This window comes from Trichoderma reesei (genome assembly GCF_000167675.1).
Source record: "Trichoderma reesei QM6a unplaced genomic scaffold TRIREscaffold_14, whole genome shotgun sequence".
NCBI lineage: Eukaryota > Fungi > Ascomycota > Sordariomycetes > Hypocreales > Hypocreaceae > Trichoderma > Trichoderma reesei.
The window spans coordinates 654,378-677,549 of record NW_006711161.1 but is presented as its reverse complement, the minus strand read 5'-3'; the positions used below and the strand labels follow the sequence as shown (position 1 = coordinate 677,549).

General features: G+C 55.1%; 8 protein-coding genes across 8 annotated transcripts; 4 read left to right on the top strand and 4 right to left on the bottom strand.

Moving 5' to 3' along the window:
• Positions 1-771: 771 nt before the first annotated feature.
• Positions 772-3,145, bottom strand: TRIREDRAFT_64758 (uncharacterized protein; the record flags this gene model as incomplete). The annotated part of the gene is made up of 5 exons (XM_006966753.1): positions 772-1,002; positions 1,118-1,154; positions 1,455-1,983; positions 2,080-2,582; positions 2,898-3,145. The coding sequence occupies 5 exons, from the start codon at positions 3,143-3,145 to the stop codon at positions 772-774; spliced, it is 1,548 nt and encodes a 515-aa protein (XP_006966815.1).
• Positions 3,146-5,146: 2,001 nt separating this feature from the next.
• TRIREDRAFT_64375 (glycoside hydrolase family 5) lies at positions 5,147-7,498 on the bottom strand (the record flags this gene model as incomplete). The annotated part of the gene is made up of 4 exons (XM_006966752.1): positions 5,147-6,714; positions 6,772-6,952; positions 7,022-7,166; positions 7,245-7,498. The coding sequence occupies 4 exons, from the start codon at positions 7,496-7,498 to the stop codon at positions 5,147-5,149; spliced, it is 2,148 nt and encodes a 715-aa protein (XP_006966814.1).
• Positions 7,499-8,898: 1,400 nt separating this feature from the next.
• TRIREDRAFT_122745 (uncharacterized protein) lies at positions 8,899-10,186 on the top strand (the record flags this gene model as incomplete). The annotated part of the gene is made up of 2 exons (XM_006966841.1): positions 8,899-10,089; positions 10,149-10,186. 2 exons carry the CDS (start codon positions 8,901-8,903, stop codon positions 10,184-10,186), a joined length of 1,227 nt encoding a protein of 408 aa, XP_006966903.1.
• Positions 10,187-10,742: 556 nt separating this feature from the next.
• On the top strand, positions 10,743-12,128 carry TRIREDRAFT_122743 (uncharacterized protein). Its single transcript, XM_006966840.1, has 7 exons — positions 10,743-10,820; positions 10,893-10,908; positions 10,994-11,112; positions 11,178-11,267; positions 11,333-11,385; positions 11,453-11,590; positions 11,648-12,128. The coding sequence occupies exons 1-7, from the start codon at positions 10,767-10,769 to the stop codon at positions 11,994-11,996; spliced, it is 819 nt and encodes a 272-aa protein (XP_006966902.1). The 5' UTR covers positions 10,743-10,766; the 3' UTR covers positions 11,997-12,128.
• Positions 12,129-14,024: 1,896 nt separating this feature from the next.
• Positions 14,025-14,677, top strand: TRIREDRAFT_64561 (uncharacterized protein; the record flags this gene model as incomplete). The annotated part of the gene is made up of 3 exons (XM_006966839.1): positions 14,025-14,137; positions 14,280-14,406; positions 14,507-14,677. The coding sequence occupies 3 exons, from the start codon at positions 14,025-14,027 to the stop codon at positions 14,675-14,677; spliced, it is 411 nt and encodes a 136-aa protein (XP_006966901.1).
• Positions 14,678-15,463: 786 nt separating this feature from the next.
• Positions 15,464-16,842, top strand: TRIREDRAFT_49873 (uncharacterized protein). The gene has a single exon (XM_006966838.1). It carries the CDS (start codon positions 15,586-15,588, stop codon positions 16,486-16,488), a length of 903 nt encoding a protein of 300 aa, XP_006966900.1. The 5' UTR covers positions 15,464-15,585; the 3' UTR covers positions 16,489-16,842.
• A 396-nt stretch (positions 16,843-17,238) lies between these two features.
• On the bottom strand, positions 17,239-18,180 carry TRIREDRAFT_64866 (uncharacterized protein; the record flags this gene model as incomplete). Its single annotated transcript, XM_006966751.1, has 2 exons — positions 17,239-17,744; positions 17,949-18,180. 2 exons carry the CDS (start codon positions 18,178-18,180, stop codon positions 17,239-17,241), a joined length of 738 nt encoding a protein of 245 aa, XP_006966813.1.
• Positions 18,181-20,686: 2,506 nt separating this feature from the next.
• Positions 20,687-22,204, bottom strand: TRIREDRAFT_38080 (uncharacterized protein; the record flags this gene model as incomplete). Its single annotated transcript, XM_006966660.2, has 3 exons — positions 20,687-21,415; positions 21,506-21,645; positions 21,712-22,204. Coding segments are annotated over 3 exons (1,362 nt in total), but the record flags the coding sequence as incomplete, so codon positions are not given.
• Positions 22,205-23,172: the final 968 nt, after the last annotated feature.

Sequence of the window (23,172 nt, the reverse complement as noted above, 5' to 3'; positions counted from 1 at the left end):
ACTTCAGCCTGCACCACAAACACACACCCCCCGAAGCCACACTCTCGACTCTCTCTCTTCTCTCTGTGTGTGTGTGTGTGTGCTGCGTCTGTCTTGGCAAGTCTCATCCTCTTCTCTCTCTCTATCTATCTCTCCCTCGCCATGCTAAATAAACCCCCTTGCCTCCACAACCAACGCGTGCTCACACTCTCTTCTCTCAAAGCCACACATGCAAAGAGACGCTCATGCAGACGCCCGCAACTCACATCCCTGTTCTCACAACAATGGACTCTTCTTACTCGACGGCTGATCCCCCTCGGTGTGATATACCGACCCATTATGCTTGTTTATTCTCTTCCTTTCTCTCCTGTAAATTAGCCTCCATTGTCTATATAGTCATACCTTATTCGTCGTCATTGCGCTCATCTCATGCTTGTAGCCTCGGCATCGAGCCAAGACCTGGTGCCCTATCCGACAGCGAAGATACCTTCGGGCAGTGCAATCCTTCTTTTCTCTTGTCTCTCTTTTCTTCGCTCTCTTCCTTTTGCTCTCTTGTCTCATATTTTGCGCCAAAAGGCAACAGGTAAGAAAAAAAACAGATTAATATCCCGAAAGAGTCCCATGTTCTCATTAGTATTACCCTCCCCATGCGATCAGTGCCCATCTTGTGCACCCCCCCCCCCCCCCCCCCCCCCTGCTGTCCTGTTACGTCTCCCCCTTCTCCCCTCCACCAAAAACCCCTCTCAGCTCAAGAGGAGACGTGTGTACCTCTAGAACCAGCCACAACGCATCTTACGACTTGGCATATCGGCTCCTTGTCCTAATCTTCTTACCATACTTGAAGAAGAGGTAGGGAAACGGCACCATGGCCAAGGTCAGAAACGCCAACAGCGACGACGCCCACTGGAAGCCGAGCGTGTTGTACATTTGTGTGCCAAACAGCGGAAACACGGCTGCGAACGAACAGCGCACAAAGGCATTGGCGGCAAGGGCGCTGGCCGCGTACATGGGATAGGCGTCGACCTGCAAAAGCGAGCCCCCCATCAGTCAGTCAGTCAGTCCTGGTGTGTCCAGCTTGAAGGCTGAGAATCGATTCTCAGCGCATAAGGGCGAGTCACTGCGAGAAGAGGGGACGTACCAGAAACGTAAAGATGCCGGAGAATACGAGCAGGTTGCTGCCAAGAATGGTCCACCACACGGTCAGCCACTGATTCAAGATCCAATGAGGAGGCTTGCTATGTCAAAAGGAGCATTATGCAGGCCACTGGGAGAATATAGGATCAACAGGGTTGAAAGGGGTGGGAAAGAAGAGGGGAATACTAGAAGCAAGGGGGCAACGAAGGAGAGAGAGAGCAGGATAAAGAGTGCGCAGGACGAATCAGGGGGGGGAGCGTTGAAAGAAGCGTAAAAATTCCCACTATTCATAACGCTGCGTCACCGTGGCTTGGAAGAGCAGCATGAAGAAACAGACTCACCCCATTCCAAACAAGCCCGATCCAACGATGGGCACGATCCAGGGCACCGACGAGTACGTCGTCCACGCAAACATAAAGAGGCCCGCGGGCACGAGGACAGACCCGGCGATGGCCGACGGCAGCCGGAACTCGGGCTCGCTGGCGCCCGGGACGCCCGTCTCGCGCTCCAGCCTGGCCATGAGGCGGAGGCGGATGCGGTGCCAGACGGGGTCCGTCAGCATGGCGACGACCATGCCGACGCCGATGCCCAGGAAGGTCAGGCCAATCTGCCACAGCTTGAAGCCGTGGTTGGTCGAGAAGACGAGGGGGAAGGCGCCGAAGAAGAGGTAGAGGATGCCGAGCAGGATGGCGCAGAAGAGGCACAGCAGCAGGCACATGGGCTCGAAGATGAGCAGCTGGAAGGGCCGCTGCAGGGAGACGAGGATGGCCCGGGACACGGTCTTGGTCGACTTCTCCGAGGGGGCCATCCAGCGGTCGTCGCCCGTGTCCTTGCGCAGCTTGCGGGCCTTGTTCCTGAGCAGGATGGGGTCTGTTGTTTTGTCAAGATGAGGGTGAAAAAGGGGGTAGTAGGTAGGTACTAGGTACTAGTAGAAGGCAAACAACTTGAAAAGAGTCACAAACTTACGGTACGTCTCGGGCACGAGGAGGACAATGGCCACCCACATGACGCCGGCCCAGATGAGCAGCACGTAGTACGTCCACCGCCAGTGCGTAAAGTAGTTGATGAAGCCGCCCAGAAAGGGCCCGATGCTGGGCCCGATAAAGGGCGCGATGCTGAAGACGGCCATGGGCAGCTGCAGCTCGTGCTTGGCGAACAGGTCGCCCGTCGTGCCGCCCGACACGGTCAGAAAGGCGCTGCCCGCCAGCCCGTCGAAGAAGCGGGCGACTATCATGGTGGCCACGTTGCGCGCCACGGCCGAGGGCACCAGCCAGATGACATACATGGTCCACGACACCAGGTAGACGGGCCGCCGGCCGTAGAACTCGCTCAGGGGGCTCAGCAGCATGGGGCCGAAGGCGATGCCCAGGACGAACGTCGACAGGCCCAGGTCGGAGATTTCGCGCGCGTTGTGGAACTCGGCCTCCATCTGCGTGTAAGTCGACGTGTAGATGGAGCTGGCGCATGTTCTGGAGTTCCGTCAAGGGGGGGGGACGACTCATGTTAGCCAACTGCCTTGATAGACGCTTGATATCGTGAGTGAGTGAGTGAGTGTGAGTGAGACCACGGCGACGTTGTTGAGAGACAATGAGCAAGCTCGAGTCTGGTTTCACCAAGACAATCAATGTCTTGCTGATTGCAACCGTCTTGTCTCTTGTTCCCGTCTCCTTCATTGTCTCAAACAAGCAAACGCCATACAAGACTCAACATCATATCAACACCAAACGCAAAGATCCCAAAGTAAAAAAAAAAAAAAAAAAAAAAAAAAAAAAAAAACCACTTACACTGTAAAGCTGCCAACCGCGCATATCAGCACAATCATCCACTTGCGCGCCTTGCTGAAGCTCCGGGGACACAGCGGATCGTTGTCGCCGCCATCCCACCCGACCTCGAACGGATCCTTCTCCGGCTGCGCCCCGGCCTCTGCCGCGGCATCATCGCCGTCCCGCTCGTCCTCGACGCCGTAGCCGTTCTGCGACCGCGTGCGGCCCAGGTCCTCCCTCGTCGAGCTCCGCGTCGACAGCGGCGTCATTCCCAGCCGCCGCAGGTCCTCCTCGCCGTCGCCGGGGTTGTGGAGGTCCTTTTCGCGGTCCGCCATGTCGGGCGCCAGCGTCGATGCCGTCTCCGTGTCTGTTGTCGTCATTGGAAAGTGTGTCAATGTGAGTCTGTGCTTCAATGCCTCGGGATAGGGGGGAGAGGATGATTGAGTAAGTGATGTAGGTAAAGTAACAGAGATCGTGATGAGAGGGTATGTGAATGCTTTTAGCGTAGTGAGCAAGGTTCAAGTGATAGCTCCAGGGGGGGGGCTGAGCCTATATGGCCGATACGCGGCGGATGGCCAGAGACAATATCAATGAGGTGACGTGACGGTATAGCATCCAGTAGCCAGATTATCAATGAAGAAGAAGGAAAACCCTCGCCGGCAATCTGTGCCCGAACTTCGTCTCCGTTAGATCCAGTTGAAGTTGAAAGAGGCTTCCCGTGCCGAAAACCCACTTCGGAGATAGGTAATAAGATGTTTGGAGGAAGCAGGATCAAAGAAGGACCCTGATCAACGACAGCACACACGAAGTCGAAGGATGAATCCCCAATGGTTACCAATCACCCGCTAATAGTGATGATTCAGTTCTCCTCCGAGCAGAGAGTTCTCTTGCCTACCTAGTTCGAGCATCAGCCCAGCCTGTCCAGGTTCCGCATCGTCGGTGGATCCCCTGGCAGCCCGGAGAGAGCACGTAAAGGCGAAGAGCGAGATGGCAAGACCAGACCAGACCAGACCGAAAACGACGTCGATTAAGAAGAAGAGCAAAGGCAAGGCAAAGAAGAAGAAAAGTTCGATGATTCAACGAGTTGGCCGGCCCGCTACAGCAACTGCCGACATCTGATGCGCCCTAATCAGGTCACCAATAGGCCCGGCCGCTTTCTATATCCATGTTAGTTTCCCTGCCGCGCTCGGCGGGAATAAATGCCCCAATGGGAAAATGACATCTTCCTGGTTCTGTCGGGTTGCTACTATGTAAGCCTCTTGTTATTCGTTCATCCCCAGTTCACGATGATGCCATCCTGCCCATCACCCTAGGGTCCCTCCCGATATGACATGTTATGGTTCTGGAGTCATTGAGTACCTACGGGCTGCCCGATGGTCTCCCCATAGATTACCGAGGCGGATATCAAATCAGCCATTGGCCAACGTAGTTGATTGTAGCCCATCCATCATCATGTATCATTTGCATTCCAGACTTCTCTTCTTCAGCTGCTCAACCAACTAAAGACGTTACTATTCCATTGTTGCCACGTGCTTCAAAGACAACCAGGGGCCGATGCGACATCAACTACTACTATGTACATACTGTACTCCTTCAAACACCGGTACGTCAGCCTTGTTGGCACACCAAACAGAAGCACAAACTAGACCAGAAACCCTCTCAAGGCAACCAAAAAGAAACCCGACAGAAAAGTCTGCGTCACATTCTCTCGCGAGGCCCGTGATGACAAAACCTTTCATTACAAAGCAAGTCTCGATGCATGCCAGGCGGGCGCCAACAACCGGGAGCGGGCGGCTATTGCGGGTGCTGCGGAAGGCCCTCGCTCTCTCGCCCTTCGCGTTCTCAGAGCTTTGTATCGTATTATCCCGCTCTTTATTCTTAAGTTTATACGCCTTTAGGCTTCTTTGATGCTCTCACTCTGTATTACTAAATACAGTTGTCGAACGTCGTAGCTGGAGCCTCATATGTACTCTCATGATTAGAGGTTGTATAACAGAGCGCTGCCAAGACGGGCACAATCGTCACATTATAGGTACATGTCAGGGGCTCTTTATCTGCGTCATATGCTTTCATCTCCATCCTCCTCTTCATCAGATATACACCTCTTGTCTACACCGATATAGAACTGTTTTTGAGAAACGACACAAGAAAGACCTCAACGCCACCATCGAGCACTCCGTACATATATATATACACCAAACAGGCACTCTATAAACACCAAAAGCAACAGGGTATTGTTCAAACACACACGCACCCTCTCCTCCTCCTCCTCAGTAATACTCTGGCAATCCCTCCTTGGAAAAGTCCGGCACCTCCACATCACAATTAAAGTCCCGGTCGTACGCCTTCTTCGGCAAGACGCCCGCCTGCATCCCGGCCTGGTAGCTCCACTGCGGCGAGCTCTCCGTCTTCCACGTCCAGTACCACCACCCGAGCCCCTTCTCGAAGCTGTACATCTGCGCCTCGGCAAACATGGACAGGAACTTCTTGTACTCGGCGCTCCACTTGCTGGGGTCCGCGTTGGCCTGGGCGCACGAGCACTGGCTGTTCTTGGTCGGGCAGCCCGGCGACAGCACCGCCGTGCTCGCGTTGCCCGTCAGCGTGCCCTCCCACCGGCTGCCCTGGCCGACGTTGGTCACGTACTGCGCGCAGTCCGTGTCCGCCTGCGACCACTCGGCGAACTGCGTCGGCCCGTAGCCCGTCTTGGTGTCCTGGCTCTGCTCCGCCTGCTCTGTCCACCCGGCGCACGCGTACTGCACCTTTTTCTGGTGCGTAAAGTCGATCTGGTTGACGTTGAAGATGACGTACTGGTGCACGTCCAGCACCAGCCCGTCGTAGCCCTGCATCAGGCCCTGCCAGTTGTTCAGGCCCATGAAGCCGTCGCCAAAGATGACCAGCCCCTTGTAGCCGTTCTTGCGCACCAGCTTGAACGCCGTCTCCGTCCAGTTGATCACCTTGTCGTGGTCGAGATACGTCATCTTGGGCTCGTTGGCCAGCCCGTAGTGCGTGATGATGTTCTGGTATCGCTTCTGCGAGAAGAACTGCGAGAGGCTGTTGTGGATGTCCAGAGACCGCTGCGCGTTGAGGTCTCCGTTGGTGCCGTTGAGCCAGTTGATTTGGCCCTGTCTACCGCTGTGGTTCCAGCCGTTTTGGCTCCCCGGCAAGCCGTGCAGGTCCAGGTTGACTCGGAGCCCGTATTTCCTGGCCCATTCGATGCCGCGGAGGAGGTATCGCCACGAGGTCCGGTAGATGTACTGGTCGCCATCATACACCTTGACAGCCCAGTAGGAGAAGGGGATCCGGACGTGGTCCAGTCCAGCGTCGGCAATGTCCTTGAACGTGCTCTCATCTACAAACGTGTTGTAGTGGTTCTCGATCGTCTCCGCGGCCTTGGCCCCGAGATGCGCGCATAGAGTCCACTCGTCCACGATTCCGGCACTCAGGGGGTAGTTGAAGAGAGATGGCGTGATAAAGGGCTCGATGGAGAGCCACCCTCCCAAGTTGACGCCTCTGGCAGGCTTCTTCGTATAGTCTCCCCACGCTTGGTTCAGCGGAGGAACGTTGTCGTTTGCCTGGGCAGAGTCGTCCCAGTCCGAGTAGAGGCCCATGATGGGCAGGCCGCCCACCATCTCGTCGGTAAAGGTGGTGTTGAAGTCCTCCGTGCTCGCCCAGGTCGAAGGGTCCAGATATGTGCTGATCCATTTCGTCGGGACGTCGCTGTTGCTCGCGGAAGACGATGGACTGTCGCTGCTGCCGCCAGACTTCTTCTTTGAGCCCACCACGGCGGCCACAATGATGATGATGAGGAGAACAAGAGCGCAGATGCCTCCAATGATCCCTGCCCACCCGAGTTAGTTTTGCGACATTGGGGACTCGTCATCAGAGTACCACCTACACTTCTTTCTCTTCGACATCTTGGTCTTCTTCTTCTTCTCCGGCTGGCTGTACAAGTCCTCCTTTCTCAGGCTGTCGTAGCTATCATCGCGAGCATGGCCAAACCGGAACCCCCATCCCCTCGTCCTGCCCTCCTCCATCGCCGCGCCGCTGACGACCCTCGACTTCTTCTGCTTGCTGGGCTTGCGGTACTTTTTGGGCACGATGCTCGGCTCCGCCTCCGGGTCCGGGCTCGGCGATCTCTCGCGCACTCGTATCCTCTCCGGCCCCGGGTGCCGTTGGCGCTCGCGCTCCCGTTGGCGCTCTCGCTCTCGCTCCCTTTCGCGCCTCTGCTGCCTCTCTGCCCGCTCCCTTTCCCTCTCCTCGTGTCCGCCCGCGCGTTCCCGCTCTCGTCTCCTCCGCTCGCGCTCGGCCTGCCTCTGCTGCTTGACATAGTCCTTGTTCAGCTGCGCCAGCGCCCCTGCGGACAGCGACTGCGACTGCGACTGCGACCTGCTGCGTCTGTCGGCCCGTCCTTCGTCGGCGCTGCTGACGCCTCTCCGCGTGCGGGACTCGTGCTTGCGCGACCTGTCTCTTTGTCCATCTCCATCTCTTTCTCTTTCTCTGTCCCTATCCCGTGTTCGCTCCCGGTCTCTTTCCCTGTCTCGTGTTCTCTCGCGGTCTCGTCTGGAGGAGTCGCCTCGCGCGCTGCGGTGGCGATGCGCACGCGGGATATCGGTGTCGCTCATCGTGTATGTCGTGACGGAGCTGTGTGGCTCTCGCGTGTAATGCAGGACGCATCAACTGGGAAGACGCATCGATTCCTCCAACGCTAACGCTGCAGAATAAAAGCAAGGGAACATTAGACAGAAAATGAAAGGGTAATAATAGCAAAACTTGATTCGAACTGCGCCTCAAGGTACCTAGGTAGCACGTACAAAGCGTCAAAAACCCACCCGTCTAATCGGTTTACACGTCACTGGGATGTGCTTTGCAGGGGGTTGGATTGTCCCAAGCAAGTGGTGACAGAAAAATAGACACTCTTGAGACGAAATACGTGCATACACTGAGATCGCAAGTGCCTGGTTTGAGCCAAACAGTCTCGCTGATTTTGTGTGCTCATAATCATTGGATTCGCTCCTTTTCTTGCCAAGGTGTGATCGTTGGCAGGGCAACTCGGAAAGTCGGCCGGGCGGCACCACTGCACGGAAGCCGTGTTCCGGAGTAGCGACGGAGGCTGTGACATATCATGGACAATGTTGCATCTAGAATACCCTCTGCTGCTGGGTCTATTCTGATGTAGAACAATATTGCTGTTGAATCAGGCCCGAATATCAGAACATGTATTAGAGCATACCTATCTTCTAAGTATATGCGGTGTACATTACCCAGGTGGTGCCGCTGTTCTTGCAATAGTCCGGATGGTTTGAGCCGCTGGAGTCTTGGCACAGCATCAGATACGAAGAACTCAGACGAATCGGGAATCTCCCCTATGCGCCCTCAGGTACCCAATCATCATTGGTATTCGATCACGTCAAGGATCAGCCGGGGCTTCAACGGGGCAATCACTCTGTTCTATTTCCCATACTTTGTACTGAGATGATTTTCCGTTCACGAGTAGCTGAAGTCTTGGAGTGATGCCCAGGTTACTCGTAATACTACATTGGGTAGGTAGGTACCTAGTTCGCGATCCACGTAGGTACCTTATCCTGCCTCTACCTACAACTTACATTACCTTCGTATGCCCAAACGCCCTGCATCATCGTTATTGGTGACTACCTAGATCCTGGCACTTACTTCTAAAGACATCAGGATACCTGCAATGGCAACACTTAACCTTGTGTACATGTAGAGTTCTTCCGTCCCGGCTTAGAAACAACATGAATGCAGATGCTGCAGCTCGGCAGATTACCTAAGGCCGCGCCAAACTACCCCAGACAAACCACCACCAGCTTTTACCCCATGCTTCTCCGCGACAGGCCGCAGCAAGCCGAGCAATCGCCCTCCGTCTAAACCGACGACGACCGATGAGAAGTTGCTTTGAGACACGACAATCGCAATGTCTCTTGGCCCGTGTCTCTTTTGTTCTTCTCCGGTCCTCCATCTCTAGTTGTCACTCTCACCACAACCAGCAACTTGAACCCAGCAGCCATGAAGCGTCAGGCGGTTCGTCACCTAAGGGGAGCGCTGGCGCACCCCCAAGCTCCTCGATCTTCATCTGCGTCTGCGTCTGCGTCGTCGTTGAAGAACCTGGCACGATGCTATTCCACACATCCCCCGAATGCGAGGCTGAACCTGCCCATTGACTACTCGACAACGCCTCTACTGGCTCACACCTCTGCCCTTGCCAAGCGGAACCCCGAGATCCCCGCGGACGTCCGCCAGGGCGCCACCAAGAAGATGAACCTCTTCCAGGCCATCAACGACGCCCTCAACATCGCCCTGTCCGAGGACGAGACGGTGTCTGTGTTTGGCGAGGACGTGGCCTTTGGCGGCGTCTTTCGCTGCACCATGAAGCTCGCAGAGACACACGGGTCCGACAGAGTCTTCAACACGCCGCTGACGGAGCAGGGCATCCTGGGCTTCGCCATTGGCATGGCTGTCGAGGGCATGCGACCGGTTGCCGAGATCCAGTTTGCCGACTACGTCTTCCCCGCCTTTGATCAGATCGTCAACGAGGCCGCAAAGAAGCGCTACTACGAGGGCGCCAACAACCGGAGTGCTGGGGGCATGACGGTTCGCATGCCCTGCGGAACTGTCGGTCACGGCGCCCTGTACCACTCGCAATCCCCCGAAGCCTTGTTCACGCACGTTCCCGGAATGCGCGTCGTCATGCCCCGGTCGCCGTTGCAAGCCAAGGGACTGCTGCTGGCGGCCATCCGCAGCAACGACCCCGTCATCTTCATGGAGCCCAAGATCCTGTACCGAGCTGCGGTGGAAGAGGTCCCCGTGGCGCCGTACGAGCTGCCCCTGTCCAAGGCCGAGGTTCTGAAAGAGGGCAAGGACGTGACCATCATCTCGTACGGCCAGCCGCTGTACAACTGCATGGCGGCCATCAAGCAAGCAGAGGAGGATCTGGGCATCTCCGTCGAGCTGATTGACCTGCGCACCATCTACCCGTGGGACAAGAAGACAGTGTTTGAAAGCGTGCAGAAGACGGGGAGAGTACTGGTCGTCCACGAATCCATGGTGAATGCGGGCGTCGGTGCCGAGGTTGCTGCCGCCATCCAGGAAAACGCAGCCACGTTCAACAGGCTCGAGGCTCCTGTAGCCCGTGTTGCCGGATGGAGCATTCACAATGCGCTGATATTTGAAAAGTTTCACGTTCCGGATGTTGCAAGTGAGTTTGACCTCGTTCCATTGTTGCGGTGATCAAGCTGACTGACTCTGTGTCTACAGGAATCTACGACAACATTAAGAAGACGGTTCAATACTAAGGGAGCGAGTAGCGTGTAGTTTTTTGTGTATAAATGACAGCCTAGAGTTTTTTCTAGCCCAACTGTGAATAATAGAGAACGTTGTCGAAGATATAACAATACATTCAATAACGGATCCTGTGTTTCAACGCTTGATGTTGTGTAAGATGCTCTGAACCTCTCAAACCGGAATATACCACCAGATAAGTAGTTTTGCCTTGGCGACAACTTGTGTCACTTCATCTAGCCTTTTGATTGATTACGATGCGATGCTTTTGCATCTGATCGGTTTGAGATTCAATGCCTTTTTACGTCCAGCAATGTCACCACGGCTGATAACAGGGTACGCTGGACAATGAGGAAGCCCACGGCTCCGACCGCGTACCCCGCTAGCGATCCGCTGGAGAGCCAACCTGCCCCTCGTGTTGCGTCGATGCCCCGCCCAGAGCTGCCTCATCTCCTAATCCACACAGCCCCCCCTAAGGTCCGCCGTCACCCATATGCGGTGAATACGTCAAAGCTTCTCTCCCCCGGAAAAAGAAGCTGTCCCAGTTTCCAACTTCTCCGTTCTCCTTCCCAAGTCCAAAGACAAGCCCGCACAATGTCGCACATTGAGACCATCTCGTCCTTCGTCAAGGGAGCTCCCCCGGGCGAGGTGAGCTGCAACTTCTCGCTGCCTTGCGCGTCATCGCCTGTCTGGCAAAAGCTAACCTCTACCCTCCGATAGCTCGCAGATGTCGTTGCCGGTACGCTACCAGCCCCGAATCGACCGATGATACGATTTATTCAAAGATAGCACTCAAGGCATCCATTGACGCGCCAACTCTGCAGACATCAAGGCCCTGACGGCCTCCGAGCCCAACGTCGTCGACGAGCTGGCCCCGGCCTTTGAAAAGTACAACGAGGAGCAATTCATCACACTCAAGCTGCCGGGCAGCAGCCAGCCGGTACGGCAACACGGACGAGAAATGCGTATCAGCGAAGGCAGCCTGGCTAATGTCGCCAAACAAAGGTCTTGATCAGCCCACACAACTCGCTGGGCGGCGGGAGGTACTACGATGTCGAGAGCTCCTCGAGCTTCGAGGTGGACCACCTTTCACAGGCACGTCGAGAGAAACAAGCAGCTACAATGAATAAGGGGTTTGGTGGGGCTAACTGCGGCTGCAGAAAGCGAGTGCGGTGCAGAGCTACGTCCTGGAGGGAGCACAAACGGACCTGGTGTGAGTGGCCAGCCCATCATCGTCGAGCCACTGGCAACATTGATCATACCAGCTAACGCGGCGGCAGTAAATCAACACTCAAGAGCTTGGGAACCTACGTCAAGGAGCACTTCCCCAACGCCGCTCTTGGCGCATACCCCGTCGAGTCCGACTCCAAGGTTGCCATTGTCATTGTCGCAAACAAGTACAGCCCCAACAACTTCTGGTACGCCCACTCTTGATGGATCACGAGTCTACGGCTGCAGATACTGAGATCTTGTAGGAACGGCCGATGGAGATCAGTCTACACCTTCGACCCCAGCTCCGGAAACCTCGAGGGCCAGATCATGGTCGACGTGCACTACTACGAAGACGGCAACGTGCGACTGCTCACCAACAAGGCCGTGTCCGCATCCATCCCCTCGGGCACCGGCGCCGGGATCGTCAAGGAGATTGCGTCGACGGAGAAGAAGTACCAGGAGGACCTCAACAAGAGCTTCGTCAGCCTGAGCGAGGGCGCCTTCAAGGGCCTGCGGCGACAGCTGCCGGTGACGAGGCAGAAGATTGAGTGGGAACGAGTGACGGGCTACCGTCTGGGACAGGACATTGGCGGCGGCAGCTCGAAGCGATGATTTTAAGCGAACGGATCTTTGTGATTTTTATTCTCTTTGTTTCATGGCCATTTGGGAAGATATCGTGGCTTTGAAGGCGAACGAACACTTGTCTAGCTTCTGATGGATTAATAGACCTGCGAATTGAATGAGCTTAGTATGAAGCACAGCTGATGGATGACTGTCCCCACCCTTGGCGACGATAGTCAAGTCACAGAGAGAAATCAATATCCCGAGCCTGGTGCGGCGGAATATTCTGCTTTGGGAATCGCCATCTGACTGCATCATAGGATGCGCCTCAGGACTAGCTGAACACAGAATGGTTGTAATGGAAGAAGAAGAGTATGTTGTGGGAATGGAATTCTCGAGGAATACGAGCACCATAATGGACTCGGTGCACATGCTACTTCATGCTGCCACGATAATACAGCCCAAACTTGCGAAGCCGAACACTTGATGTGCAGCTCCGTCTGGCTGGCTGGCTGGCTAGTAGTAGTAGTAATATCCTAGGATCGGATATCTTGCATCCCAGCCTTGGAGGAACGACACAAAGTCCATGGATTTTCCGGGCAGTGATGACGCGGGGTTGAAGCGAGGAGACAAGTAGAGGGTCAGGGTGTTCTCTCAGCTTAGGCGATACCTTGATCTGATCAACAGCGGCATGTCAATTGCATTAAAGCTGCAGCAACTGCCGAGGCTCGTTCGGAATCGGTAATCAGAGTAACCATGTAAGTATATAAAAGCCACAAAGAAGAGGTCGAAACAGACTCGAGTACCAACACCCGTGGCCAAGTCCCGGTCTGTTGGAGAAGGCGGCGGGCGGGAGAGAGAGAGAGAGGGGAAGTCCCAGCCAGATAGGGCTAAGACAAAGACCCTGCTGGGGTTCCTTGTTTTTTTTTTTTTCCCTTTGCTGGAGCCAAGACTGATTATGCCGATGCAATTGAGAGAGGACGGATTCCGAACTCGAGACTTCGGTGCTGTGTCAAAGTGTGTGAAGATGCTTGATTCGGATATCGATTCTCAACGGCGTAATGCATTGGATGCAGCCGGTAGATTTTAGAGTGACGCTCTAGTCGTCCACTGGGGGCTTTTTTTTCCAAGTCCAATGTTCTTCGGGAGCAAAGCGGAGAGGCAGAGAGACCCTGACTCAAACTTGAGATCCGGCGAGGCGACCCGTGGCGATCCAGATCACTCACCCGATAGTATCTTGTAATAGTGACCACACCAAGCAATTTTCTCAAATCACAGAAGGTTTGAGGAGCATTAACGGCAATTGCCATACCAGAGCGATCCAAGACTTCTTTAGAGTCTTGCGTGGAATGCGCGGAGTATTACCACTTGTCGTCCAACCACTTCCGTGGGATATCAGCGGATGCTACCACACCCTGGATGGCAAAAGCCCCCCGATTTGGTCGAGTCTGTTGTTCCTGGTCCGCTGACTGCTGACATCTGAGGTCTTGCAGGATTGCCGTAGTTGGGATTAGGGCAGAGGCGAGGGAATGGCTTGAGAAGGAGTCGGCACAGGATTGAGGACATGTAGACCATCACACATGTAGGAACCAGGTAGACTTGGTTGTACTGTATTACTGGGGAGAGAAACCATGGAGGTGGAAGGCCTGGACATGGAGCATCTGAGGTTGCCAGAACAGCGCCATCTCGGGGCGAATCAGAGCAGCCCGGGCGGTAATTTTACAGCGGCTGATTGGCGCCTCCTGTCCCCTGCGGACCCGGCGGCATTGGGGGGGCCCTTGCTGAACGGGGCCGCTAAAACAATGGACGACCATCCGCTAAGTTCAAGCCGAACAAGACAACTTGAGCCAAACCGGCCATTAAAGCGATTTGGTCGTACTCGCATTCTCTCTCTCTCTCCTCTCTCTCTCTCTTCCCACCCATCAATTTTTTTGACCGACTTTGCCAATCCATAGTCCTGTCCTTTTGCTCATCAACCCTCGCTCTCTTTCTTCGCTTCGCTTCTCTTCTCTTCTCTCTCTTCAATTCAGAACACTAGACGCTTTCTATTACTCTCTTGCTTACGTTGATTCGCCCACCATGTCTGCGCAGTACTCTTACCAGGATGTTGCCGAGCACAACACCAAGAAGGACCTCTTCCTCGTGATCCACGACAAGGTCTACGACTGCACCAAGTTTGTCGACGAGCACCCGTACGTTTCCGCCTCTGCAATTGCCCGACCCGCCACAGCGATGCGCGGCTTCTTCCTCCTTGTTCCGCCTAGGGAGGAAACGGCTGCGCGCCTGCACGGAAGTGACATGTTTCCGAATTTGCTAACACTCTGTTCCGTTTAGTGGTGGTGAGGAGGTCATCCTCGACGTCGCCGGCCAGGATGCCACCGAGGCGTTCGAGGACGTCGGCCACAGCGACGAGGCCCGCGAGTCTCTTATCCCCCTGCTCGTCGGCGAGCTGAAGCGCCAGGTATGCGTTATGCGCTCCCCGCCCCCCTCGTCATGGCTCTTTGCGACACGTTGACTCTTCCCGTTTACGCTTTGGCATCTACTAACGATTGAGTCCGCAGCCCGGCGACCCTGTCCCCAAGACCACCACCACCAACTCTCCCTCCGTCAGCTCTTCCACCACCGGCGGCGGCTTTGGCCTCTACAGCGTTGTCGCCATTGGTGGTCTCATCGCCTACTTCGCCTACCAGTACCTCCAGGCCAAGGAGGCCAACCAGGCCCAGGCCGCCTAAGCGCATTGTATCATTGGTACGGTTTTCAACAAGGACATATTTTACGACTTTTAAAATCAAGGGGCGAAAAAGGAGGAGCATGCCTGGGCTTTCCCTCCAGCGCGCCAGCTTGATGTCAGGACGGTCCTGATGGATGCGCCCCGCCGGAGAGGAGGAGTCGGTGTCTTGTCGGTGCCATCTTTTTGCGCACACGAATCACGCCGGGAGCTGGCTCTGGGATATATTTTTTGATAAGCGTGACAGTATAGATGGCGTGGTGTCTTGAATTTTGGGGCACCTCAACAATTGGGAGCCATGTTACAGGAACGAGACTAGATGATGCCTTTGACGGACATATACAGGGCTAGATATCTACGATAATCAATTTCTTTATTTTTTGGTTGACATAGTGGGCAGGTTGAATTGGTGTGAACAAGAGTTGAGAAAAAAAGGTGAGACTTCGAATCATCAAAGGCACAATGGCGTTGCGCACAGACGCAAGCCTCAATGGCAGCTGCACCATCTCCAGGAGCCGCGATCAATGGCACTCTGAAGTTGTCTGGACTCACGCCTGTGCGAGTTTCTGCTTGCGTGGCATTCTCAACACTTTCGGCTCCGATAAGGCAAGATAAGGCCGGCCGAAGGAAAAGGTTATTCAGCCACACCAAACCTTTTTGTCAGAACGAGTGCGCCACAGGTGTGACAGCGCATCAGCCTCGTTTCCCTGTTCTCGGACAAGCATGGATTGAACTTTGCCTGGAACTTAGTTTCGACTTTCCTTGACCTTTACTCCATCCTGCTCCCACCATCGCCTCTCTCTCTCTCTTCTCTTCTCTTCTCCCTCTCTCTCTCTTTCTCCTCCGTCTCCCGCTCATTCTTCTTGCCTCTACGATACCGCTACCGCTGCTAGGCCAAACCACCCGCCCAACATGTCGTCGTATCTGGAGAAGCAGTCGTCAGTCTTCCGAGGCAGCCTCGCCTCGGCCGCGTCCAAGCTATCGAACCCTTCGAGCATCAAAGCCGCGGCTGCGTCTCTCGCTCCGCCATCGCCATCGCCATCCGCCGCGTCCGACAGCAACACGCCGACGGCCAAGAGGAAGCGCGATGCGGCGCCCGACGTGCCGTTTTCGCAGCCGCAGCTGACGGGCTACGGCGCCGAGGTCAAGACGCAGATGACGTTTGCCGTCGAGTACCTGAAGAAGAAGGGCGACGCCAAGACGATCCAGGACATCATCGACCACCTGAGCCTGAGGAACTACACGGAGGAGCACAAGAAGGAGCTGACGGAGGGGCTGCGGCGGCACCCGCGGGTGGAGTGGAGGCCGGACCCGAGCCTGAGCGAGCAGACGTGGAAGACGGGCACGTACAAGCACCGGCCCATCATCCCGGGGGTCAAGGACGCGACGTCGCTGCTGGCGCACCTGCAGCGCAAGACGGACGCCTCGGGGGTGTCGGTCAAGGACCTCAAGGACGGCTGGCCCGACTGCGAGGAGACGCTGGCGAAGCTGGAGCGGGAGCACAAGGTGCTGGTGGTGCGCACGAAAAAGGACAACTTCCCGCGCTACGTCTGGGCCGACGACCCGTCGCTGCACCACAAGGTAGAGCCCGAGTTCCAGGCCATGTGGCGCCGCGTGCAGCTGCCCAGCCTCGAGGACATGCACCGCAAGCTGGTAAGCGTCGGGCAGAAGCCGACGAGCGACGACCCGCGCAAGGCCGTGGCGGCGGCGGCCAAGCCCAAGCAGCAGAAGAAGAGGGCCGGCAAGCGCATCGGCAAGGCGACCAACACGCACATGACGCACCTGCTCAACGACTACAGCGGCATGAGGCGGTGATTGGGGGCGAGCGGGGGAAGTGGTGTGAAACGTTGACTCGGATCAGCGAGGCAAACGGTGTGAGCCGTTTGAAAGAACCCGCCAGGACTCGTCTAGGGAGATGTCCCGCGATTTAATTTGTCCTTTCGTCATTATGATAGTAGGGGGATTACGGCTGCACGACAAAAAGAGAACCCCCACACACAACACACAGATTGGCTTTGTTTGTATTTGGTTGGGCAGGATGGAAAGGTACTAGAATCGGCGTTAAGGGGAGTTTTTGCAACGGCGTTTTGATACAGTCAAGGACAAGAAGTGAGAAACACAAAAAAAACCATCAGCTGAGAGGTATCAACAGCTACCCACGAGGGGGTGCTTCTTCTTCTTCTTCGTCTTCTTCCACGATAGAGCCAGTGGGGTTGCAGATAATGTCTTTTGTTCACCTTTTGCACGAGATAGGAATTGATTGGACATTCCCAGTGTCTACGTCTAGGGATCTACATTGAGAGAGTGAGGCTTGAAAGAGGATGATGTTTTTGTGAGCAAACTGCTCGGATATCCAAGATGCCGTGATATGGAATGCGCCGCCAACACCACCACCTAAGGTATGCTTTGATTATTCCCAAGAACCCCGAGAGCCAGATATGTACGCCAGAACAAGCAAGAAATGCCCCCCCCCCCCCCCCCCTTTATCAAGAGATCTTACCCAAGATGACACCGCCATCGCAACTCCAACACAATGAGAAGAAGTCCAAACCAAAGAGAAAACCCCTACAAAACCTCTCCCCCCAGCCGTATCTTGTCAAACAACCTCTCAAACACGTCCCCCTCCTGATACCCTCCCACCTTGTACCTCCCCTGCACCACAACACACGGCACGGCCTCGACGCCAAACTCCCTCCTCGCCCTCTCGGCAACCTCATCCACCCTCCTCCCTTCCCCGTCCTCATCCGCCAACGCCGCCCTCACCACCTCCTCCTCCATGCCAGCAGCCGCCGCAGCCTGAACCCCAACATCCACCAGCCACGCCTCGTCGCTCAGGTCCCGCCCGTCCTCAAAGTGGCCCTGGAAGAGCATCTCGACGACGCGCGCCTGGGCCTGGGCGCCGCGCTCGCGCAGGGCCAGGGCGATGAGCCGGTGCGCGGGGCGGGTGTTTCCCGTGAGGCCGCGGATGGAAAAGGCGATGCCGTGCTTGGCGCCGGCGACGCGGATCCGGGAGAGGAAGTGTGCGTTGAGGGCGTCGAGGCGCTCGTAGATGGAGCGCTTGTCGACGTTGTCTTGTGTGTGTGTTGACGCTGGTTAGTATAAGGTGAGGTGAGGAGGTCTTGGGACGTGAAAGCCGAGATGAGGCGCATATCATGAAGAATCTCACTGAATAGAAAGGATCTCTCTCTCTCTCCTTTCTTCTCTCTCTCTGTATGGGATTGAGAACGAAAGTGTATGAAAGAAAGAGGGAAAGGGGGGGGGGGGATTTCACTCACGCTTCCCCATGGCCGGCGCAATGTAATACGGCTTCCACGTCACCTCGAAGCGCACGTCCGGGTGCTCCTCGGCGTACGTGCTCGTCAGCGCATCCAGGCTGTGCTTTTCGACGAAGCACCACGGGCAGAGCAGGTCGACGTAAATCTCAAGCCGGATCACGCCTCGACCTGGCAGTGCTGTCTGTATTGTCGTCTGCTTGTTGCTGTTGTTGTTGTTGTTATTGGATAGCATCGTTGATGCTGTTGCTGCTGATGCTGAAGGATCTTTGCTTGTGCTGGAGATGGTGCTCGCTGAGAGAGGTGGAGGTTGGTGCTGCTGCTGCTGGTCATCGCTGCGGTAGTGGTGGTGATGCTGCTGGGCTTGGTGTTGTTGCGCCGGAACGCCAATGTGCGGCGATGCTGCTGCTGCGCTCATAGTTTGCTTGTGCGTGACAGAGCACAAGACCACCTTATCATGCAAAACGGCGACAAAGCGCAAAGGTGGTGATGATACTAGGTAGGAAGAGTACTCGGTTTGCGACGTACGGTAGAGGGGGGTTATCAACTTAAGAAGAGCGATATAAGAATAAGAACAGCAAGCATGGGACTATTGAGAAAGGAAAGAAAAGAAAAAAAAAACGTCCACAATCAAAAAGACAAAGAGATGTGGATTTTCTGGTTAAGGTACAGTAGGTAATAGTCTTGAGACGGAGCAGTAAAAGGGCGACTTTTTTTTGCAAAGCAATTAGAAATCATAAAAGGCCGAGCTGCCGTGCCTTTTGTTCGCGCTCGCAAGATCAAGCAAGATAGGTATAGAGAGGATTGAAACGCGAATCAGGGAGTTTCTCCGAAATGGTTCAGATATCGTGGCCTCGGACAAGGCAGTTCGTTTAGAATTGGTCCCTCCTGCTGTTGTCTCTTTTTTTTTTTTCTTATTCCCCTAACTTGCAACGCTTCTTCTTCTTCTTCTTTTTTTTTCTTAATTCTTCTTCTTGTTAAATTGTCCTGTCGCAAGCTGAGACTTGGGAATTATGGATTTGATGTCAATGTCGTTTCCGCATATATAATCCTGCCGCATGCGCTAAGCCCAGGCCGGAGAGGGGGGGCGCTTCCACATCTTCTTTCCCCATATCCGTATTATGCTCTTCAATCATCTTATCCCATCCATATATTCATCTTCATCGAAACAGCATACAAATACACACAACCTGACAACAGGTATCATTGCCATCATATTCCTGATTCAGAGAAGACGAAAAGTAACAGAAACAAAGATCATGCAGACATCATCCCAGAGCAAGAGCAGGACCTTGAAGCCGTCTCTCAATTGCTGAATACTAATCCCATCCAGTGCCTCTCCGCCAGATTACTGATCGTGATCGCCCTCCCCTCCAACCTCAATTGTCCCAGTTTGGTCCTAGGGATTGCCACGGCCGACAATGGCATTTCTGGGACAATACGACGGTGTGGAAGATCATCAAAGCTGGTCGTTATGATCAAAGAGGAAATCGGGGAATGGCTGATCTGCAATAGTTTCGCTAGATTGACTTTGCGCCATGTTCAACTCCGTACATTAGTAGGTACTCAATGATCACCAATAGGTAAGATACCTAGGTAGGTATCTTAATATTACCTCACTTGGAATGATATCGAAAACACCATGTATGTATCGCCTCATGAGATAGCGCAAGACCAGCTACTGGTACCTCACCAAAGAACACCCAGAAACAACTACAACAAAACCTACCGCTCCCATTCTCCCTCCAGCAACCAATACACTCAGATATCCCGCGCGACCAAAGCAATCCAGCTGAAAAGCCTTCTACCTCCTTCAATCTCATAACAATCATTACCTCCCATCCACCTCACCATGCATCATCCACTGCGCAACGGAGTGGTTTCCTCCTGGAGCCGCCTCGCCTCGACGACTAATCAACAATTCCAACAGAGCATAACTTCCATGACCCCATCTCCCCTGAGTCCGCTTAACTGTACAATATATACATATCCCCCCTTCCATTTTCGCCTCTTCATCTTCTCAACTGCTCAGCCGTGTCGTCAATCCATCGCAAGCTCAGATTCACGTCATCACAAGACAAACATCACCGTCGTTTACAAATCAGTCGTCATATCCGTATATGTATCCGTGCCATTGTCTCGCGAGAGGTGCGCTTCGAGCGCCCTGGTCTATGTAATGTGCCAAAAAGAAAAGAAAAAAAAGTTCAAGGAAAATGCGTCATTGAAGAGTGGTGGACAGCTCCCCGCCGTCTATGTCTTGTCCCGGTTCCAGTCCCTCTTCTATGCCGACCAAAAATAGCCGGGCAAGCAAACAAACTTAGGCGCCAATTCCGCCCTCCCTGAAACTCCAGTCTGTGTCCTCCCCTGCCGCCCTGCGCGTCATGTCAATGGAAAAACGCTCAGTCCATGGTCGTCAAGTTTCCGGTCCGCCAGTCTATCGCCCAAGTCTATATGAAGAGAATAAGGGGAAATGAAACGAGAAAAAAAAAGAAAAGGAACAAAAGGAAAAAAATGAAATACAATGCAAAAAATGTAATGGGGGCCCGACGCAGGTGCTATGCAGAAAGCCATACTTTGCGCTGCCAAAACCTGGGAAAGAAAGGAATCGTATACATGATGTCTGTGTCGGTATATAAGAAAAAGTGTACACTGCGGCATTGCCTGATGAGATGTCGATATCGTCATGGTGGACTGAGAAAGAGTAGATTTCCCGCCTTACCCCCCCTTGGCAGTTAGGCTACCTAAGCCATATGGACCAGACCAGGCTCTGCGCTCTGCGGGCGTCGCATCTGCTGAGGTGCGCCATAGTACATCTGGCTCATGGCCGGGTTGGGAGGGTAGCCGCCATCGGGGTCGGGGTAGATGTAGCTGCCGCCATTGTGGGATGGCGAATGAGTTTGGGGGGATTGCCAGCTAACCTGGCTCATATGGGGGCTGCCGCCTGCGCTTCCGGATCCGGCCGGATGCTGCTCCAAGTTGGGCTCCAACGTGGGCGGAGGGCCGTAGCCGGTAGGGTGCGACGTCGGTCGGATGCCGGTGTTGTAGCTCGCCGCCGACGTCGTCGAAGTAGGACTACCCACACGGAGGTGAGGGGGCAGCCCGCCGCTCTGCGTGATGTACTGCTGGAAGTCGGCCGCGTGCCGTGGGATGCCGTTGGAGCCGGAGAGATCGAGGGCGGGAGACATCATGCCGTGCTGGCTGGGTGACGGGGTCGACAGTGGGGAGCCGTGGCTGGACATGTGGTCGCCGTCGGAGCGAGCCTGGCTTCCGTTCTTGGCCCTGGAAGCAGCGAGTGCCGCAGCAGTCGCCGCCGCCGCCTCCTCGATCGTGCCCGTGTGGTGGTTCTGATGCCGGGTCAGGGTAGTACGTCGCGTGAACGTCTTCTGGCAATCGGCGTAGGGGCATTTGTAGGGGCGCTTGCCCGAGTGTGTCCGCCGGTGCCGAGCCAGAGAGCTGCTGTCACTAAACGGCTACAGGATGACAAATTAGCATTCTTGCTTGGGGGAAACATGCATGGAAGAGAAAAAAGCCGCAAAGCTCGACACTGATGACTGGCTTACCTTGGCGCACGTCTCGCAGTGATGGGGCTTCTCGCCCGTGTGCACTCTCTGGTGAACGGTCAAGGCAGATCGTTGGATGAACTGCTTGTTGCACTTGGGATAGTCGCAGACATGGGGCCTAACGCCTGTGTGGATACGCTCTGCGGGTGTGACCCATGTTAGAAGGGTGCTCGAAGCTCAACATGTAGACATCAAACGAAACTCACCATGGCGGGCAAGGTCGCTTCTCCGAGCGAAACCCTTGCCGCAAGTGCTGCAAGGATACGCCTTGACCGGGGCTTGCGGCTGTTGCGGCTGCTGCTGCTGCTGTTGCTGCTGCTGCTGCGGAGGATGTTGAGGAATGTGGTGCATGGCCATGCTTGGCACACCGCCCATGCCTGACATGTCGGCGAAGCCACCCATTTGCATCGCGTTGTGCATGGAATTCGGAATCTGCATGGGGGCTTGCATGGCCGTCGGCGAGGGATAGGCGCGAGACATGCTGTGTGCGGAATAGGACGAATGCTCAGACATGTGAGGGGATCCTGATCGGTCCATGGTCGGCTCGTGCTTGACGAGCCCAAGATGGTGATGCTGGTGTTGGTGGTGGTCGTGCATGCCTCCTCCAAGCCCGTGTGTCATGGCGCCGCCTTTGTTGTTCAGCATGTTCGTGATGTCCATAACCTCAGGCGAAGCAGAAGACATGACGGCATTCGACCTTGCGGACGAAGAGAGGGTGTGAGGTAACATCATCTGGACGGGTGTAAGAGGGCGACCTCTGGGACCTTGTGTAAGACGCTATTGAGTTTCAGTCAGTCATGGATCAAACGTGCGGAGAGTATCCAGGCATATCCCATGACATCATTGCGCCTAGGAGGCGACCAATGTGTCGAATCATCGGCCGTTGGCGATGTGAAGCCATCACAGGAGCTTATCCTGCCACCGCGGGAGGTGAGCCTCCCATGGAGCTTGGGCCACCCACCAACAGCACCGGCCGACGTCTGATCAACCAGGAAGAGATGACCCAGAAAATAAAGAACCTAGACATACCTTTTGAGATCCGATGACGGGATACGGGGAAGAGTCAGGGTTTCCAGAACGTGGGCGCAATCCTTCCTTTCTCTTCGTTCCACCGCTCTCGGGCTGTCGCCTCCAACTTGAAATCGCCGAAACAGGCGTCTTTGCCACGTGCCACGACTTGTAGAGCGTGCTATCTGCTGAGCCGCTACGCTCGAATATATGCGTCGACAGAGAGGAGTCCTAACGTTGCAATCGCTCGCCACCGCGGGGCAGCCTCGGAGGATATTTGTATGCCGGTAGGCGAAAGGGCAATACTACAAGCAGGCGACACTCGGTAGGACCAGGGCGCAAGCTGCAGAAGGATGTTGGGCGAGAGAGAAACGAGATCCGGCACGTTTCTATTAGGTCGTAAGGAGGTTGTCGCATGCGAGACGGAAAGCCCGACGTGTTCGCAGATGAAGAGACGCTTAAGCTTGAGACCCAAGAATCAAATCAGGTGGAGGAGGAAAAGGAGCCTGCGTCCGATACAGCAATGCAGAGATGCAGTCGAGTCAGCCTGCAGAGCGGAAGCAACAAGCTGCTAGCGGCAGACAATGATCATAAGCCGGACCGGGGCGTGACTTGTCCAACGGGCGCTTTGTCGAGGGTGCCGGGTGGTCGAGGCTGGG

Bases quoted from the DNA above. Each gene is read 5' to 3' on its own strand.
- TRIREDRAFT_49873 (XM_006966838.1), top strand. From the start codon at position 15,586: ATGTCGTCGTATCTGGAGAAGCAGTCGTCAGTCTTCCGAGGCAGCCTC.
- TRIREDRAFT_122743 (XM_006966840.1), top strand. From the start codon at position 10,767: ATGTCGCACATTGAGACCATCTCGTCCTTCGTCAAGGGAGCTCCCCCG. The intron at 11,386-11,452 runs GTGAGTGGCCAG...ACGCGGCGGCAG, and splicing joins GGAGCACAAACGGACCTGGT to TAAATCAACACTCAAGAGCT. The intron at 11,591-11,647 runs GTACGCCCACTC...GAGATCTTGTAG, and splicing joins TACAGCCCCAACAACTTCTG to GAACGGCCGATGGAGATCAG.